This window comes from Natator depressus, chromosome 3 (assembly GCF_965152275.1).
Source record: "Natator depressus isolate rNatDep1 chromosome 3, rNatDep2.hap1, whole genome shotgun sequence".
Classification (NCBI taxonomy): domain Eukaryota; kingdom Metazoa; phylum Chordata; order Testudines; family Cheloniidae; genus Natator; species Natator depressus.
Window position 1 is genome coordinate 206,191,884 of NC_134236.1, and position 21,272 is coordinate 206,213,155.

General features: G+C 42.7%; 1 protein-coding gene across 1 annotated transcript in view; it reads left to right on the forward strand.

The window, feature by feature from the left end:
* Positions 1-21,272, forward strand: part of SOS1 (SOS Ras/Rac guanine nucleotide exchange factor 1) — a 93,171-nt gene that overhangs the window by 26,377 nt on the left and 45,522 nt on the right. The window contains exons 4-8 of the mRNA XM_074949761.1: positions 4,796-4,960; positions 7,537-7,746; positions 9,803-9,946; positions 10,822-10,932; positions 11,025-11,123. Coding sequence (XP_074805862.1) covers positions 4,796-4,960; positions 7,537-7,746; positions 9,803-9,946; positions 10,822-10,932; positions 11,025-11,123 — 729 coding nt within the window. The remainder of the gene's footprint in view (positions 1-4,795; positions 4,961-7,536; positions 7,747-9,802; positions 9,947-10,821; positions 10,933-11,024; positions 11,124-21,272) is intronic.

Sequence of the window (21,272 nt, forward strand, 5' to 3'; positions counted from 1 at the left end):
GCAATGACATCTCCGTGGTCAGTGAAAGGAGCGTCATTGTCTTCTGAATCAGAGATTGGTACTACATTTCCTGTCTTGGGAGCCACTCTCACTACCCCTTCTCCAGACATGTCGACCCTTCCTGGGATCTGGTCACAAGATACCATCAAGTGATTCCCCAGGAGGTCACTGGGGGCCTATACCTGTCCAGTGGCCTTTTTGAAATCCGTGGAGCTTTCCCCCCATTTCCAGATCATATTCAGGCACTCCTATTCAGTGGCATTGGAAAAGTGTGTGGCACTTACCCACTGGGCAGCACCCATTCCAGACACCAGTACCGAGCCCGGTATCTGGTATCAAGACCTGGCTCAACAGGACCCTGCAGGTCAAGAAAGAAAGGAAGAGCATTCTCATCTAGTGCTGGCCACCTCTTTCCACCTTTTCGATGAGCCAGTCTCAGGAGGAGGCATGTCACCTCCCTCAGATGACTATAAGGCACACCAAGAATTGTTAGAGGATTGCCTTAAGTCTGGGCATACAGGTGGAGGAAGTGAAAGAATCCTCAAACCTCCTGGTTGAAATTTTAGCCACTGCAGGTCCTTCCAGAGTGTGGCCCTACCTCTGTGAGGCCATTATGGACCCAGTTAAGAGGCTGTGGCAGACTCCTGCATCCCTTCCCCCCGACCCCACACACACATTGCAAAAAGGGCTGAGCACAAGTATTTTGTACCCGCCCCAGGTTGAGTTCCTCTACTCCTTCCTCCCTTGTAGTATCTGCTGCCAATGAGAGGGAAAGGCAAGGGCATCACAGCACTGCCCCAAAATCAAAAGACCAAAAAAAAAAGTTAAACCTGTTTGGTAGGAAAGTTTATTCAAGGGGTTGCAGTTCAGGATTGCAAACCAGCATGCACTTTTGGCCAGGTATGACTTTAACATATGGGACTCCATGCTGAAATTTAAAGACACGCTCCTAGAAGATGCTAGGCAGGAGTTCTTCTCGCTGATGGGTGAGGGCGAAATTGATGGTGAGGGCTTTGCTGCAAGCTGCTCTGGATGGGGCTGACTCAGCTGCCAGATCCAGGGTTTCAGCAGTAGCTGTGAGTAGGAGCTACTGGTTGCAGTCCTCTGAGCTCCCACGGGAGGTCCAACAGACTGTGCAGGACCTTCTGTTTGAGGGATTCTTGCTCTTTTTAGAGTAGACTGACACTAAGCTTCATGGGTTAAAGGACTCGGAGGCAACCCTAAAGTCTCTTTGGTTGTACACCCTGGCCGCTTCCAGGAAGTACTTCAGGCTACAGCAACCTCTCCAGTATTCTGCTCCAGCTGTCCAACGGGACCTGCAGAGAAAGAAAAGTAGAGGTTATAGGAGCAGACCACCTCTTCCTTCTACCTCTGCATTAATGCCTGCCCCACCTAGACCCCTCACCAGGAGTTTCTAAGGAGGCATTTGGATGGGATGTTCAAAGACATTGCACCAGCTGCAAGGATTCCAGGCCCTGTTTTTCCTGTTTGCAAACTGCCTTTTCTGTTTCTTCAGTGCTTCGTCTCCTATCACTATGGACTGTTAGGTATTGAGCACTGTAGAAGAGGGATACACCTTCCAGTTTTTCTGCCCCTGCATCCCATCCTCCCTCCCTTCCTGTCCCTCTTCAAGGACCCCTCTCACAAATAGCTTCTAGTGCAGGAAGTTTAATCTGCCCTTCAAATGGGAGCCATAGAGGAGATTCCACAAATTTAAGAGGGAAGGGTTTCCACTCCCATTATTTACTAGTCCCGAAAGCCAAGGAAGGTCTCAGACCTATTTTAGACCTGCATCAGCTCAACAACCATCTCAAAAAGAAGTTTTGCATGGTTACCCAGCATCCATTATTCTCTCTCTGGATCCTAGAGACTGGTATGCCTCCCGCAATTTAAGAGATGCCTACTTTTATGTGTCGATATACCAAGGGCACATAAAGTTCCTCGTATTTGTAGTAAAGCACTTGCATTACCACTTCCTGGTGCTTCTGCTTTGCCTGTCTGCAGCTCTGATATTCACAAAATGTATGGGCTGTGGTAGCAGCGTTCCTCAAGAGATTAGGAGTGCAGGTCTGCCTTTATCTGGATGACTGACTAGTCAAGGGCAGGTCCAAAGCTCAGGTTATATCCAGTGTTCAACTCATAGTCAGCCTTCAAGGCCTTAGGCCTACTGATTACCGGAGACAAGTCTATCCTTTGCCCAGTACAGAGGATAGAGTTTACAGGGGCTGTGTTGGATTCTACCCAGCCAGAGTGTTCCTCCCAGAGTCTTGATTCCAATCTGTTCGATCTCTCGTGACAGACCTCAAAATTCATCCGATCGCAGCAGCCTGAAACTGCACAAGGCCATGTACAACATGCAAGGCTGCACCTTAGGCCCCTCCAGATATGCCTGGCCTCAGTGTACTTATCAACCTATCTTCATCTGAACACTGTGACCATGGTACTTTTGCACGTTCTCATTTTGTTCAATTGTGGTTGGATCCTCTGTGTTTGTCCAAACGTTCCTGTCATCAGCCCTCAACCATCAATGACTTTGATCTCAGACGTAGCTCTAAGGTGGAGAGTTCACCTGGGGCCCCTCCGAACTCAAGGTCTTTGGTCCTTGAAGGAGCTTGCTCTTCATAGCAACATCCGAGAGCTCAGGGCTATTTGTCTTGCCTGTCAGGCTTTCCTACCTCATATCAGGGAGAAATCTGTTGTTCTTACAGACAACACCTCAGCAGTGCTTTACCTCAACAGGCATGGGATCGCTAGTCCCTCCTTTGTCAGAAGCAGTTCACTTGGGGGAATTTTGCATAGCCCAGTCAATCAACCTGTGGTCCTCTTACCTTCTAGGGGTGTGGAACGAGCTAGCAGATCACCTGAGCAGGTCATTTTTCAGTCACCATGAGTGATGTAACCAGTGCATTTTCCAGCAGTGGGGGACTCCCCAGATAAGTCTATTTGCAAACAAGTATATCAGAAAATGTCACCAATTCAACTCCCTGCAAGGCCACAGTCCGGGCTTTATCACAGATGCCTTCCTGCTACTCTGGGTAGAAAAGGTTTACTTTGCATTCCCCCTAGTCCTGCTCCTACACAGAGTGCTGCTAAAGAGCAAGTGGGATCACGCCTGGGTTATTTTATTAGCTCCAGCATGGCCCTGCCAACCCCACTTCTTGACTCTACTGGTCCTTTTAACTGGCAACTCCAATCTCCTTCCTGTTGCACCCCAGTTTGATCTCTCAGGACCACAGATAGCTGTTCCAGTCAAACCTGCTATCTCTTCATTTAACAGCCTGGAAGCTTCATGCTTAAATCCCAAAGAGCAGGCTTGCTGAGCACAAGTTCACCAGGTCTTATTAAGTAGCAGCCCTCCACCTCTACCTGTCAAAATTGAAGCAGTTCTCTCTCTGGGCTTGTCAAATGGTAGTCTCACTGATGCATTCATCCAGCCAAAATATATTCGCCTGTCTGCTGTACCTGAAACAGCAAGGTTTAGCATTTTCCTCTATCCAGTTTCACCTGGCAGCAATATCTGCTTTCCAACCTTTTGGTGCTGCTAAAGGCTGGTTTTCCTAATTGCTATCACTTCTGCCATAAAGGTCTCCGAACTGTGCCCTCACATCAAATTCTCTCTCTGCGGTAGTTTCATATCAATCAATCAATTTACTTACTTGTATTTTGCCTTAAACCACATGCAAATATGGATGAGCAACTGCTACACACACTGTAGAACCAGTGTCATCTAACATCCATAGACAGGACCAAACCCACCCAACTGTTCGTGACTATAGTTGATAGAATGAACTATCTTCCAGTCTCTTCACAGAGAATTTCATCTGAGGTAACTGTAAGTATCTGCACTTGTTATGATCTGACAGGTGTTTCACCATTGGGCAAGCTTCACAAGATCTCAAGCATCCTCAGTGGCATTCCTAGCGCAGATCCCTATGCTGGACATTTGTAAAGCAGCAACCGAGTCATCGGTGCACACTGTCTCCTCCCATTATACCATCACCCGGTAGTTTAGAAATTATGCCAAATTTGGGTGAGATGTACTGCAGTCTGTGTACATAAACTCTGATCCCTCCGCCTATTTAACTGCTTGACACTCACCAAGAATGGAATGCACATGGAATGCACAAAGAAGAAAAACACCAGTTATTAACCTTTTCTATCTCTTGTTCTATGAGATGTGTTGCACATGTGCATTCTACAACTTGCCCTCCTACCCCTCTGCATCGGAGTTTCTGGATAGAAGGAACTGAGGGGGCTCAGGGTCAGCTGGGCCCCTTTACTGGTGCCAGCAGAGGGTGCTCAAGCCCTGCCAAATGAGTACCACTGAGGGAAAAATTTCTTGTGGTCTGCGTGGGGTGCATGCACATCGAGAGGAATGTACAAATTCAACACATCTTGAAAGGTTAGTAACAGTTTTCGAAAAAAAGAAAACCATAAATACCTATCTGCTAAAAATTGCAATACTTTTATTCTGGCTGAGTACTAGAGAATTCAGTGCTTTTAGATCATGTCAAGTAGAACTGTATTGCATGTTATAAATGCTTGGTAGCACTGTCAGCATTTCAAAGTCAGTATGAACCATGCAGTGTTATCTGTGATACCACTGTTATTTTTATTATACTTATAGAAAGAAGTATTTTTTGTATGGCTAGTACTAATGATGGACAGATGTTGACTGTCTAGTGCAATAGTCATTAAACATAATTTCATAAGTTTATTCTAAAATACATAAATTCGTTATTTGACTGGTTGTATAACACATTTAATGATGCACTTTTTGTTTTTTTACTTTTAGGAAGTTCTAGGTTATAAAATTGACCACCAAGTATCTGTTTACATAGTAGCAGTATTAGAATACATTTCTGCAGATATCTTGAAGCTCGTTGGGAATTACGTACGAAATATAAGACATTATGAAATTACAAAACAAGACATTAAAGTGGCAATGTGTGCTGATAAGGTAGGTGGTATAATTCATACTTGTCAAATGAATGGAATTTGGGGGGGGGGGGCGCGGCGGCAGTATTAAATTTTTAACCAGATCTTGAATGGTGTCTAAAAATCTCAATGTTGAATATTATTCTTAGTTCTTAAATGTAATGTAGAATTTTGATATGTCTCTTCCTTTAGAAACCCCCCAGCAGTACGTGAACTTCTAAAATTATTGCTGTTTTGAGACAACAGTGACTTCAGTGTAGAACATTCCTGGGGGTTGATGGTGCAAAGTTTTATTTGGGACACTTCATGCAACCCCAGCATATCCCAGTGGTCCAGAAGACTGTCTTTCTGACTATGGTTGGTTGATAAGCCAAATTCCTTTGGCTTGTACTCAAGCGTTGCTGCATTCTAGCTGCCTTGGGCACCTAGTCTCAATCTTTTGACACATTGGAGGGCAAATAATCTGTATTTTTTCCCTTTCAAAAAACCCAAAACAAAAAAACCCCACACAATTTGGAATCAGTCCCTCAAAAGAGGTCAGAGCCTCTAGTTCCATTGAAGTCCATGGAACCTTTCTTGTGTCTCCTTCTCACTGTGTTTACCCTGTCTGTTATTGGCATTACTCGTGTTAATCAGCTCATTGGGGTTTTCATTTCTTGTTGCTCTAGTGAATGGTCCCCTGTCTTGCTTCAGCCTTGTGTTGACTGTGCCCTCTTCCCCCCATTCATTTCTTCCTTAGCTTTAAAGGAAAGTGAAGTACCTTGTGAGACCTTCGTGACCATTAAGACACTTAGGGCATGTCTATACTACAAACTTAAGTTGACCTATGTTAGGTTGACTTATCGCCACTGCAGTAATTACTGCAATGGTTCATGTCCACACCCCCTCCTTCTGGTGGTGGTGCACAGCCTCATAAGGAGCACTTCCACTGACTTAAGAAGGGCAGTGTGGGGCTGGAGCCCGGGCTCTCAGATCTGCTCAGCTCCCTACCGGGAGCATGTGCTTCCCTGCCCACCTTGGGCCCCCAGTGGGAAGCAGGGATCTGGGGCAGCAGCCCTGTGGGGAGCCAGCATCCCAGGGGGACAGCTGGGCTCTAGCTGGAGCCCCCCCCCACCCTACCTGGAGTGACAGCCCAAACTGTGAACTCTTTCTTGTCAATTTCATGGCTCCAGCATGGAGCCCTGACATGGGTAAGAATGACAGCCAATGTAAGTAACCTGCAGTGTTTACACAGACATTGCCTTGCACTAACTACACCAACGTAAGCCCTATGCCTCTCATGGAGGTGGAGTTATTATCTCAGGGTAGTAGGGCACTTACACTGGCGGGAGCAAGGCTGTAGTGTGTACTCTAAAGTAATTAGGTTGACAAAAGCTGTCTTATGTTGACCAGACCAGGGCTTAGTGTAGGGCAGCTGTCTCCATCACCGTTGCTGGTAGATACACGTCTGTATGTGGATGTTCAGCAGAAGCTTGGGTACCTGCCATATGATTGTGGTAATGATGCTGATTCCTTCGATTCTTTCTCCTAATCTGCCTCCTTCAGCTGTTGGTGGGACTAGCAAAATGCATTGGCCAAGAAACCGGCCTTTACAGGGTTTGGATGTAAGGGTGCCTAGTACACTACATTTGTGTATGTAAATCTCCTCACTGTATTTTCCACTTTATGCATCCGATGAAGTGAGCTGTAGCTCACAAAAGCTTATGCTCAAATAAATTGGTTAATCTCTAAGGTGCCACAAGTACTCCTTTTCTTAGTACACTACAGTCACACTTCTGAAGAGTTGCAACAACCCCATGCATAAACAGCAGAAACCTCCCAGGTTTCTGAAGGGCTCTGAAGCAAACATCCAGCTTGTTGGTATTTGCCCCGAAGGGACAGCCTGCTAGAGGGAGACTTCTGTGGCTCTGCCTTATTCACCACATCAAACACAGACATGGCCCATACCGCGTTCCCAGACTTAGCCCGGCCTTATCAGTTAACTCTGAGACAACATAAAGCTGTCAACACTTGCTATACTCTGTCATAGATATGCATGAGTCCAGTATTCCCTCAAGTACCTTCATGCTGCTTGTAGGCTGCCCCTTTATGTAATGTAATCCTTACCTTCTGTCCATAAGCATCTTAAGTATGATCAGTCTCAAATAATATAAACTATATTTCCTTCTTTCTGCTTCCTCCATACCCCTACCCCATATGGAGGACAGACCCATTAACCGAACTGCATATTTCCAAGCATTTGTCCTTGTGGATCCCACTTGTAGGTGTGTGTGCCTTATGTGCATGAACCTGCCGCCCCTCTTCCGTATGGGGTATAAAGTGTAGAACAGCCCAAACTACCAGTCAGTTCTTTCCTGTAGCTCTGAGTTAGAATTAGGATGATACATAGCTAGTTTTTTTAATTATTTTTTCTTAATTCAATTTCCTTTTTACCAAATATATTTAACCAACCTCAAGGCAACATACAAAGCCTCCCCTTAATAGTATTCAACTAGATCTTTTATAACAACTTATTTCCCCTCCCACTGGTAACTTTTGTATCAAATTTTTGTGTATATTTAAAGAAACCACTTACTTTCTCCAATTTCATTTACACAGGTGTTGATGGATATGTTCCATCAAGATGTAGAAGATATAAGTACACTAACTTTATCTGATGAGGAACCCTCCACCTCAGGGGAACAAACCTATTATGATCTAGTCAAGTCATTTATGGCAGAGGTTCGACAGTACATACGGGAACTAAATCTCATTATAAAAGTTTTTAGAGAGCCTTTTGTCTCCAACTCCAAATTGTTTTCAGCTCATGTAAGTATTATATAGATGTTACAACTAATGCATATCAAGCTTACGTTTGCATTAATGTAGGTGAGAATTTCTGGGACCTAACTTTTGTCCGGCATCACATTCCTATAGTATAGGAAGAACTATCAGAAAGCCATCTGTTTCTCGACACTTGTCGCTCCAGCCCAGAACTGTTGATGAACAAACAAAATACAGTAACAGATGTTCTTACGTTGATGCTGCCTCTCGCTCTACAAAGGCAACTCTGAAAGAACAGGCTGAGAAAAGGGGTGTGTGTATGCACACATGGTGTAAGGATTGAAATGGAGATAAGAAAGGAGATGCAGGAAAAGGGGGATAGGCAGCATGGGAATTTATTATAGCTCATCCTGAAATAAATGATGAGGGATTAGGGGGATGTTTTCCTCCCTCCCAGCCCAGAAGTCTAGAATCCAGAATACAGAATTGTAGAGCAGAGTGGGCTGAGTGTCCTATACCATGTAGCATTATATTCCCCTTGCACTTCTCTGGCATCCTAGAAAGTCAGTTTAGTGCACTGGGAACTATTGTACTGACGTTATGGAAGTTGAAGGAAGTTTCTCCTGTACCATTTCTCAACCCACTTGTACAGCTACCATATAAACTGCATTTTTAAAAGCAAAACCAACAACACTGAAGTGCACATTAAGATCCAAATTGTTTGAATGCCCTAGTCTATCGTGCCTGTCTTCTGTTTCTGCCTGTCACTATGTGGTACTGAAGTGCCTTGAAAATATAAACACAGGCAGTATTGTGGAAATATTAAAGGACTTAGAATTGGGATCCCTGTGTCACTTACTCTGCCACTGGGTTGTGAGACGTTCTGCAAGTAACTTAACCTTTGTGCCTCAGGTTCCTTTTATATATATAGAGAGAGAGTGAGTGTGGGAAAGAAAAAAAATATTTATTGATCTTTGTAAGTAGAAGGGGAAAGTGTTTGTAAAACACTTTTTAAAGAGCCTCTTATGAAAATTCTACATAAATGCAAAGATTTTAAGACCATTGAGGATGATTAAAACTTATGCTTCAGGTCACAAACTGACCATGTTTGAGGAACCAGAAGGATATTCTTCCTCTTTGTTTGGCATTGCATAATTAAATAAAATTGCGTAATTGGCTAAGTGCATTACTGGGTAGAAATTTAGGAGGTGTGCAGAGTTTGCAATTTTTTGAAACAGCAAGTGCTGCCTGTTTTTTGCAATATTGTTTAACATAGGCCAGTAGTCTGGCATGGCATGGGAATTGGAATGTCTGTTTTCCTGTCAGTGCCATGCACTTTCTTAGCTACATGAGATCTCTCTCTGCATGCTAGAGCTCCATGTAGTTGAACTGTCTTTCTGATTCTGCCAAACCTTTCCTCCAGCCATTCTTTCTATAGGTGAAGCTGTAGGGTGAAATTCTGGCTCCACTGAAGTCAGTGGCAGTTCTGCCATTGACTTCACTGGGGCCAAGATTTTACTCATAGTGTACAAAGTTGGGTATGTGCAGTAGATCGTGAGCTGCTGAAAACTGGATTACTTAAGAGTAACCAAGCTGAAAAGTTTGGCTCACCTCTTCCACAGGTTCATCTTTCTTCCCTGCAAGACTTTGGGTTTCACCAGTGGGTTCAGAACACAAATTGGGCAATTGAATGGTGGTCTGATTTGTGTGTAATACTGTGTATACTGCATAGGGCAGGTTAACATTTGGGTTATTACTATTCTTAACTCAAATTTGAAATGGAAACCAAAAGGCAACACTTGTGGGAAACACTAAAGAGTTTGATTCTATGAAAGAAATAGACCTATTTGTTAAATACTTAAGTTCTCTGTTTCTTCTCCCATTATTTTTCTTCCAAACAGGAGTCAGTAATTAATCACCTGTCCATTACCTACAATATTTATAACCTTGCTTTAGCTGAGAAACTAATCAGTGTTTGTTCAATATTATAACTTATTAAGTAGCTTGCTTTGTGTGCTATATATTTTGCCTTATGGATTTAATTTCTCTCTCTCATTCACCATGGATATTTATTGTCTGATGGTTCCATTTCTTCCTTCAGGATGTGGAAAATATATTTAGTCGTATATCAGATATTCATGAACTTAGCGTGAAGCTACTGGGCCACATTGAGGACACTGTAGAAATGACAGATGAAGGCAGTCCCCACCCCTTAGTAGGCAGTTGTTTTGAAGACCTAGCAGAGGTAAGTAAGAACATTAAAGTTTGTTTTTATAATATATATTTTATTTTTGTTATACACCTTGTATGTCCTAGATAACTGGAGAAATTTTAAAAAAAGAATAAATGTTTTTTGGTAGTTTAGTACATCTTTGTTTCAGCTGTCTTGGCTGGCTACATTGACATCTACCTTCTTCAAAGAAACAGTCATCACAGGGCAGATTTTCCCAGGCCCTCAAGATTTACCGTACTGACCTACCTTTGATTCTGAGACTACAGACTAGTTTGAGTCACAAAAAGGCTGTGGGAGCAGTTTCACTATGAGTATCTTCCACTCATAATTCCGAAGTGTGTTTTGGCAGTTTTTGGAGGGGGGGTTCCCCGCTAAGGGAGTGCCCCCTGGTTGCGCAGGTCTTTGGGACATTTTTGAAGGGCTTTGACCATTCGGGGCTGCATGAGCATCCCCTCATGACGCCAAATTTTCAGGTCCAGAGACTATATAAGAGAAGTGTAGCCCCCAACTATCATAATTGGTCCTTATTTCCAGTGCATGCAGGTGGAGGGACAAGGTGCTGGCAGAAATGAAATGAACAAGAGCTTTAAGGTTTAGAAGTATCAAACTTGGCCTTTAGAGACCGAAATCAAGATGGGAGTGTCTGAGACCCTGTTTCTGCAAAGACTTGAGCATGAGTTTAACTTTTCACACTGATAACTAACAATGCATGACGTTAAGCATATGCTTAAATCTTCTCAGAATTGGGGCCTAAATCTTTATAAATGTGCTTACTGATAAAATTATATATAAAGTTTTCTCCTATGTAATATACTTCATGTTTTTACCAATAACATGAAGCTTTGATACTAACCCATTTAAAAATTTTACTTTATATTCCTTCTTAGGAACTGGCATTTGATCCGTATGAATCATACGCTCAAGATATTTTGCGACCTGCTTTTCATGATCACTTTCTTGGTCAGTTATCAAAGCCTGGAGCAGCATTCTATTTACAGGTACAATATCTTTTTTTTTAATGTTTTTAAGAATATACCATTGTGTTACAACACATCTTTTGTTTTAAGATTAAGACCATTTTTGTTTCCAGTCAATAGGAGAAGGTTTTAAAGAAGCTGTTCAGTATGTTCTACCAAGGCTGCTTCTTGCTCCCGTTTATCACTGTCTTCACTATTTTGAACTTTTAAAGGTAAGTAAAAAATTATATTGCTCATGTAAAATGTTTTGTTTCATATTAGCAGTTCTCAATTTTAGTTATATAAGAGCTATCTATATTCTCAGTAAGGCAAGTTAGTAGACTAACAGAATTTTTTAATAATAGAAATGGAACGATGAATCTGGTGTAATGAAATGTAAATTCTGTGCCATTGTAGATTTGTGTATGTAATGAATACTAGTCCATATTTTTATCTATATTGTGTAGCAACTAACATCTGGGTTTTTTTTATAATGAGTAATACTGTAATGATATTGTTTTGGTGTATTGAAAATGGATCCCTCAAATAGAAAAAGGAGTTTTACTTCCTACTTATTTTGCTTATATTTTAGGAATAAAGCTAAGCCTGGGTGAACAGTGTAAGACAGGGTAATGATCAGTGAAAATACGGCTGCATCTCTTAACTGGAAAATCTGGAAAAAAATACATATATATCTGGAGTTTTCTAAAATTGATGAGATTTTGTAAAGTAATTGTTACTCTGGTTTCTGGGTGAGATCGGGATTCCAGTGAAATTATTTCACCCTTAACTTTTTTTGCTCCTTTGAGTAGCCTCTGCACATTCTCGCTCATAGGATGTACTGATGATGCAGCTTGGATCCTGAGATGTATTGTCAGTGCATCGAGACCACACTGTTGGTGTATGCCATAAGTGGGAATGTGCAGCGTTCATCTTGAAGAATTTAGGTTACAGTTGAGTCATCTCCATTAATCCGTTTTTTTCCTGGGTGTTTTGTGTGATGTGATGGACTATCAGTGGTTGAATTGTAAAGATCTTATCATTTTAAAATACTGTAACTGAACAGTACAAAGTAAATGGGCAAAGTCTCTTGATTTAACAAATCAGACATTTTTATTAAACAGTAATCTTTAACTAATAGAATATTTTGCTTAAGTTGTTTCTCCCAAAATTAAATTTTACTTTAGAGGAAATTTTTAAGAGGGGTGGGAAAAAATTACACTCTCAGAAAAAAATCTCGGACATCATGGAAAAAAAAATCCTTCCTGTCTCCTGGTTGGCAACAACATTCTGTGTTCTGGAAGCTCAGTGTCAAAAGATTTGAGTTGCTTATAATTTTGGTTATACGTGACAATATTATAGCTCAATATTATAGCTCAATTTGCCGGGGGGGGGAAGGGAGAGTTACATCAGACAGTTTCTTTATTAAAACATGAAACTGAATGAAGACCCAGCATTTTTATATACACTTAACTGTAAAGAACACTTAATTATCTGAAATATAAAAGATTGTATTACACAAATTAGAGTCCAGGATTACAATGGTTGCAGACAAATTAGTCTCAGTAATGAGAAGTCAGATTGTCACAAATAGTGTTTCATGTTTATACATCTTCTTTTAGCCACAGATGTCAACTAGTTCAAGTGATACATGATGAGCATTTATTTTCCATAGTTTTCATAGAGCATTTAAGCAAATTGGCACTAACAATGTCTTGAGGCTTTATTGCATCTTTTATGGAATACATGTGCTTTGGTTTTAAACATCCATCTGCCAGTTTGACTTCTGTGTGATTTTGCTGTTGAAAAGAATTTCTTGCAATTTCTTGTTGAATATATAGATGAGCAAAAAAAATATAACTTGTACACAGTGACCGTTATAGTTCAAAGCACAGGTGCATTACAGTTATCACATGATTTAAAAAAAACTGAAGAGAATTGAAATCTGATGGACAGTACATCAGGAATATACAAATATTATCCATTCTTCTTCGAGTGATTGCTTATGTCCATTCAACGTAGGTGTGTGTGCTTGTCACATGCGCTGGTGCTGAAGTTTTTCCCTCAGCAGTATCTGTAGGGGACCAGCTCCAGTGCCCCCTGGAGTGGCGTGCACATTCCGCAGCATATAGGATGCCGCCAGTTCCCCCATCCTCAATTCCTTCTTGCCACCAGTGACGGTGCTGGAACTGTTGCTGTTTCAGTTAGTGCTGTAGGTGCTTGTTCTTACAAACTAGTTATCGCCTGTTTATACTGTGTGTAGTTTATTAGTGTTTATAACTCCCTTAGCTATAGTTAGAGACTTTGTAGGTCCCAAACAGGACTTTGCCTCTGGTCGGGGCGTGCCCTGATCCCTAGGCTCTAAGCCCTGTGATTGCTGCAAGAGGCCCATGCCCATTAGTGATCCACATAACAGTTGTCTGCGTTGCTTGGGCGAAGGACGAATTAGGGAGAAGTGCAAAATTTGCAAGTCCTTCAAGCCAAGAACTAAAAGGAGTGTGATATTCGTCTAAGAGCGCTCCTTATGGAGTCGACCCTCACCCCGGCACCAGAGCAACACTCCGACTTGGCGCCGAGTACTGTGACCTTGGTGCGCAGCGCCCCACCGAGACCATCCACTAGCCAGCACCAGTCCCCAGCCATGGCTCCCACTAAGAAGCCCAAGAAGGCGGGACGAGGCCAGTCTCCAGCCTCCCACAAGGGAAAGGATAAGTCTGGGTGTGAGCACGGTCCCATGCCAGGCAACTCTTCACCCACGTTGGGATCTCGGGCCCAAGCTCCGGGGGAGCAATGTAGCAGGCTTATAAGCCCGCACTTCGAGCCTTTGGCCTCGTGCTCCCTGTCTCACCTATCATAGAAGGTAGCTTTCCTGGTGACGGTGATTTCAGCGAGGCGAGTCTCCAAGCTGTGGGGTGGGGGTGTGTGGGAAAGGTACAAGAATCAATTGTTTGTGGAGAATTTCTGCTTGCTGTAAGTAGTTAATGTAAAATTAAAGGAGACAGAGTTGGATTATATTCGTGTGAATGGTGCTATAAAAGGTGGAGCTGCATAATACTATCCATAAACAGTTCTATCATGTTGTCAAAGGAAACAGTTTACAAGATTTGTAGACATAGGTTACCATATCTCTGTCTTGGTTAGGGTAGACACATAATACTTTTGTACTGTTAATTTTCTTTTTGTAAGATAACTTTTAGGAAAACTCACCTGAAAATTTCCTTTTGCTTAGAGGGAAGGTCTTAAGCAATTTGCAAATCTTCCCTGCACAGAAGAATACAATATGTGAAAGAGTAGTATTTATATTCTCTGAGATAAATATCTTCTCTATCATGCTTTCTAGAGCTTCAGTAACTTTAAATGGTTTCAGTTCTAATGTATATAATGCTGCAAGTGTTCTGATACAGGGAGTGCAATATTGGACATTCCTTCCCTGAAAAAAATCTTGCTAATCTCTATTAGTAATATGTGTAAACTTAAGTTTTGTGACTTGATGGGAATGGCTGTATTTTTGCAAATATCTGTAGTTGTTGGAATTTTAAATGTACTTGTGTAATTGGTTGATTGTCCGGTATACTCTCATTTCACAATAACTTCAGTTGATCACTTCTGGTATCACTAGAAATGAATGACAGATGCCACAGATCCATTTCTGAAGCCTTGTTTAATATCTGAATTTCATCTTAACATGATTCTCCAGGCTTTGCAGAGTTGCAACTTAGTTTCTAGTCCATGTGTGTTGGAAACATCATCTTAATTCCAAATAATTTTTCCTGACTCTCTTGCACTGTCTTAAATCCTATTAAATCCTTCTGATGCAACAAGGGCATTGAAGGTAAGAATGTTACTTTTTTTCCTTTCCCAGCATGAAAGTATTAAATTTATTACATGCTGCTGGAGCTCTTCTGGCATACAACTTTGGAATTGTACCAGTTACACTATTTGTATATTTATGCTGCTCCCATACAACTGTTATATAGAGAAGGGAATGATTCTGGCTTTAATTTGGAAGTGGCTGAGGAATCAAGTTTGACAATCGGTGCTGAAAAATTTTACAGAATTCTGTCTCTCTAGGTCCTCATTTTAATGGTCGTGCCATCGTGATGAAAGTTTGTCCATAAGATCTTACACTCAATATAACACTGTAATTGTTTGTAAGGGGGTAGAAGCTACGACAGTGTTTGTTGCCTCTTTTAAATAAATGTCAAGGCTTCATGCCTAATTCTCCCGATTTATGCACAATCTATTTCTTGAAACTGGTTGCTGAGGTTTTCTTTACATCAGGTAATTTATATAGTCTATCTTGCTGCTTTCTGTATGTTAATAGGCTCTTATGCATATTATTATTATTTCAAAATAAAATTACTTGCATGACATTTTTACACACACACACACACACACACACACACACACACACACACACACACACACACACACACACACACACACACACACACACACACACGTAATATACAAATACAGGAACTCCTCATTTAAAGTCGTCCTGGTTAACGTTGTTTCGTTGTTACGTTGCTGATCAGTTAGGGAACATGCTTGTTTAAAGTTGAGCAATGCTCCACTCTTATGTTGTTTGGCGGCCTGCTTTCTCCACAGCAGGCAGCCTCCCTACGCTCCCTGCATCCCAACGGTGCCCCCCCCAGCAGACGCTGCGGATCAGTGCCTTTCCCCTCCTCCCTCCTGCCCGCAGCAATCGGCTGGCTTGCCACGTTTAGGCAGGAGGGAGGGGGTAGGAGCAAGGAAGCAGCCTGTGAAGTAAAGGGGGGGGGAGAAGAGGTGAGTCAAGTGTGGGGGGCTTGGGGAAAGGGGTAGAGTGGGCAGACTGGGGGTTGAGCCCCCGCCCCTGGTGCTTGCAGAGTAGAGGAAGCTGCTGCTGCGCAACATGCTTCTCCTAGCCTACAGCACCTTCGCCTCCTTGCCTGCCTCATTGTCTCCAGTGACTTAATAGGATTTAAACATGTGGTCCCTGCTATGAAGAAAGATATCCTCGGCTTGGCCAAGAAAGCCGGTTTTGATGAGGTGGAGGAAGCCAACGTTACACAACTTCTGCAGTGACACGGAGAAGAGCTAACCAATGAAGATCTGATGCAACTAGAGGTGACGAGAGCAATGGAAGAAGAGGGCCAAGAAGTAGAAGAACCACCAACCCATCGAAATTTGACTGCCAAATGTCTTTCTGAAGCTTTCCAAATGATTGAAGTTGGCTTGCAAATCCTGAGTGTTGACGATCCTGACAGGGAACGCAGCTCCAAAGTGATTAGGGGAGTTGGTCATCTAATGATTTGCTATAAAGAAATTTACCAAGGGGGGAAAAAAAAAGGGAAGCAAAACAATCTCTAGATGCGTTTTTTCGAGTTCAGAAAGTTCAGCAAGAGGAGTAGCCGGACAATCCACCCTCTTCTACTTTCTGACTCTACCACCTCAACCAAGCTTCATACTCAGCAATGATTGTAGTATTAAATTGCTTGTTTAAAATTGTTTAAAATGTGTGTAATGCCTTTTGTCTGGCAAAAAAAAAAATTTCCCTGGAACCTAACCCCCACATTTACATTAATTCTTATGGGGAAATTGGATTCACTTAACATCGTTTCACTTAGTCACATTTTTCAGGAACATAACTACAACGTTAAGTTAGGAGTTCCTGTACTTTAATACTAATTGGAGGGGAGAATGGATTTCCATTTACTACCTATTAGTGACAGAACAGATGTATACCTTCAGTGATTATTGCAATAATCCAATAATTCTCTTGATTAAAATGTAATGTATTCTGTTTAATATTTAATCTGAAACTGACAGTTCATGTTAACTTTCTATATGGAAATTCAGCTTTCATCTCTCTAAAGCAGAGGTGGGCAAACTACAGCCCGGGGGCTGCATCTGGCCCTCCAAACGTTTTAATTCGGCCCTCGAGCTCCCGCCGGGAAGTGGGGGTCTGCGGCTTGCCCCGCTCCGGTGCTGCAGCTGGGGAGCAGGGTTGGGGTCTTGCCCCACTCCGCACAGCTCCTGGAAGCAGCAACACATCCCCCCCCTCCAGCTTCTATGTGTAGGGGCAGCCAGGGGGCTCCACACACTGTCCCCACCCCAAGCGCCACCCCCGCAGCTCCCATTGGCCAGGAATCACAGCCAGTGGGAGCTGCAGGGGTGGTGCCTGCGGACAGGGGAATGCGCAGAGCAGCCTGGCTGCGCCTCCACATAGGAGCTGGAGGAGGGACATGCCGCTGTTTCCGGGACCTGATTGAGGTGAGCACCTCCCGGAGCCTGACCCTTGGCCCCAGCCCTGATCCTCCTCCCGCCCTCCAAACCCCTCGGTCCCAGCCTGGAGCACTCTCCTGCACCCCAAACCCCTCATCCCCAGAGCCCGCAGCCAGAGCCCTCCTGCCCCCCAACCCCCAATTTCATGAGCATTCATGGCCCACCATACAATTTCCATACCCAGATGTGCCGTCCCCTGCTCTAGAGTCTAGTATACTCACTGGTAAGAGTATAAAGGACAATGTTTCAGAGAGCATTTGTAACAAGGTATCACCATGTCCTTTTGTCTAGTCACATTGTAGGTAGCAGAATGCTGGCAGTGGTAAATGTGGCAGGCAATGAAAAGATAAAGAGATATATACTTTTCCCCATGTTCTTAGCAAACTAAAATGGGCCAGAATTGGCTGCGTCTCAGAACTTGAATTTCTTTCGCATGCTGTCTTATTCTGGAAGATCACTTCAGTTGTTGTATAATTCTAGTAAGATTTCTTAATATGTTTAGGTAAATAGTACAAAAAAGATTGAGTGAATTATGTCTACAGTATTGTGAAGAATACAAAATTTAGTACTGTGATAAGCCTGAAAAATCACTCAGAGCGTCAGGAGCTCGCAGCCCAGCCGGAGCCAGCCGCACCACACGCCAGGAGCGGAGGACCAAAGCACTGGCGGCGCGGTGAGGTGAGACTGCGGGAGAGAGGGGACAGCAGGGGAGGGGCCGGGGCTGGCTAGCCTCCCCGGCTGGGAGCTCGAGGGCTGGGCAGGATGGTCCCGTGGGCTGGAATTGGTGCACGGGCCGTAGTTTGCCCACCTCTGACCTAGATGCATCTACAGCGGGGTTAGCTTGACCTAACTATACTGCCCAGGGCACAAAATTTTTCACAGCCCCAAGCAATGTCAGTCTAGGTTGATCTAATTTTTAGGAGTAGACCAGACCGAAGTTATTACAGGGGGAATTGGTAATGACCCTTATACTTAAATTGCCTAACACTTTCCTCTGTAAAGAACTCTCAGGACCTCTCTATCACCTTTCTATTGTTTGAGGTGAACTTTTGATATTTGACATGGGGGCATGCCATTAGGCTAGGGAAGTACCTTTTCTTTGTCCCATGAAATTGTGTTCAGCTTTTGCTATGTTACAGGCTGTTTAGAAAATGCCACCTTTTGCTTGCATTCCTCAGGAAAACGTTGGCAGCATGCTCGTGGCTCATGCCAGGCTCATGCTGTTGCTGCTACTACAACAGCAGACATACTGGGAACTAGTAGGAGCTTCCAAAGCAGCTGGAGAGGGGAAGGGGAAGAGCTGAGGTCCCCTCACCTGAACATGGCTCATGGCCCCAGTGTCCCATACCCTCCTATGGAGGCACCACATGAGGCGGGAACCAGGCTGGGCTCTGCCTTCCTCCTCACCCACCCACAGATTCAGCAAACAGCCCAACTGGCCCACTTCCTTGGCCCTTTTCTAGGGGCACCAGGAGCTCCCCGAATTTCAGGGGGATGGGAAAGCCAGACCAGCTGGGCTACCCCTTCAACCACTCCCCAAGCCGGTAGACCCATCCTGAATAACTACCTTTTGCTGCTGCATGTTAATGAAGTTAATTCTGTAGTTTAAGGGGTTGCAGTCTCTACTCCACTGCTGAAAGGCTCGGGGTTAAACACTGCATGATAGGGATTGTTACAGTTGCACATAAAAACAAATTATATTACCTTTTTCCTTAACTAAAAACTTAGGAAATAATGTAGAAAAAACCCTAAATTAGAGATCATTATTTAGGTAGCAAAGTCAAGCACTTGAAAGTTAGAAAATGTCAGATTTATGGTTGTCTGTGCAACCTTATTTGACCCCTTGTGCATATGCATTATGGTTGTCTTTAACTGCATGATCACATGCTGTCTTTTCCACAGAACTCTGCCTCATTCAGTGCGTAGGAAAGATGCACAATGGAGGCAGAACTTAGTTTGCACAGACAACCCTAAATCTAGTATTTCCTAATTTACGAATGCTTGACTGGCAACCTAAGTGTTCTTTTAACATAGCCTCTTTTTTTTGTATGTATAATAAAAAAGTTACATTTAGCATCTAATACGTGTAATGGCCTGTTATCAGAATGGTTTCTCCTGTCACCCAAACTACAGCAGCATGACAGGGATGTATAAGTCTCTCTCGCATTTACAGAGAATGTGGTTCTACTAACATTTTAAACGGTCTCCCCAATGAAGACATATGGAAAGATATAATCAACTTAAAAATAGGAGTAATCTAGCAGGTGATACACACTGCTTCTATTGTCTGAGCTCATTGCACAACCCAAAGGCTCCTTGACTCCCTCCACATCCCCCTCTCCCCAACAAGCTTTCCCCAGCCTGCATCTCCTCTATGCCAGGGGCTCTGTGGTCCCCTTTCCCCTCATGCCAGGTCCACCATTCTCCCCTTCCAGCTCCTCCCCTCCCCCCGCCAGGGTTCTGTGTGCTCCCATTTCCCCCACCATTCTTATTCATCCTTTTTCTGTTTCTTTTATTTTTTTTCAGAATTGTCAACATTTTTAAACTGTATTGGGAGGATGGGCAAAGTTAAGGTGAGGGTTATTGTAAAACTGGAAGGTGATAATGGCTGCCATCAACTGGTTCTTTGCTCCTGTGGACAGTTGTGGAGGTGGCTGAAGCTGCTAGTTCTGCAAACCCATTTTGTGTCTCCCATTTCCCCCTTTGGTTTTTCCGGTTGTCACCAAAATGAGTAGGGTTCTGCTTGTTGATACTTAGTACACTCCCTGAAAATTTTGGAATTGATTGGACGCAGCATTCAGAAGTTATCGTGTAACACATCCAAATGCAGAAATACCATCGAGTTGAGTGCAAGCCCTCATAACTCTGCCAGTAAAAATCAGACTCTATGCTTAATCATGTTGATGCTGTTAAGGTGAATTTTATTACAAATTGGAATTATATAAGAAAAAGGAAAGATGGTGTTTTAAATCAACATTACTTTTACTGTGATGGAGAATTCTTGGGAAGAAAATGGATGTCCTCAATCCCAAATGTGAAAGCAAATAGGTAAATATTTTGTGATATTTCAAATATAGATGGAACAATGTATGTTACCAGTCTAGTTAATGAAACATTTTAAAATAAAATGTCCATCTATATTCTGCAGTGCTGCTCCAACTGAGGAGGAAAAAACTGGATGACTCCGAGGAGGAGAGGACTCACAAGAGCATGGGGCGCCACGGAGGGGAACTGTTGCAGGCGTCTACATTTATCCAGAAAGATAATGCAACTGCTGTGGAAGAGATAGCAGCAAGTATGGAAGGAACTGATGAAGCTGAAGTTAGGCAGGAAAGTGTAAAGAAGATGGATTTTTAGTTACAGCAGCTTCTCTAAATGTGCAAGTGGCAACATATGCAGCTCCTCAGTGCTGGACTTTTGAGCATACAAAATCCATATGAAGAATCTGCTAGTAGCTATTTGAGTCTACTGCAGATTTCTAAAAAATTTTGTAGATGGTTCAAGAGTCACTTTTGCTGACGGTGTTGACTGACATATTTGCAAAGAATGTTGTTTTCATCTGTTTCTTGTAGGGTTAGATTACATTTGTATGTTTTGAAATAATTTTTTAAAATTACATATTTTGGCACCTGTTTGGATATTAAAACAGTAATATTTGAATGTACTTTTTAGTTTAAGAAATTATAAATGTTCAATAAAATTGAATTATGCGTCTAATTATGAGTTAACGTTAAGAGGTTTTTTTCAAGTTCTAATGTGGGGAAAATCCTTCATTCTGAAATAGCAGCAATTAAAAAAATACAAGAGTTCCTAACCTACCTGGAATATGGGTTCTTCCAACAATGGGGGTCACAACCACTTTTTTTTAGTAGCTAGATGAGGGGGGGGATATCTGGAAATTATTTTGTTACATTGGACATAGTATGGAAAAAAAATTTGAGAATTGCTCACCTAGCCAACATCGTCCTCAGGTTTGACGTGCTTTAAATCTGCGTGAAAGTTGTGTAGCACTTAGAGCATCAAGTCAGAAACTGCTAATGAATTGGCAATGTTAGAGTAAAACTTACTGGATATATTATTTTTTTTATTTCATTTTTGTCATATTGCCACTC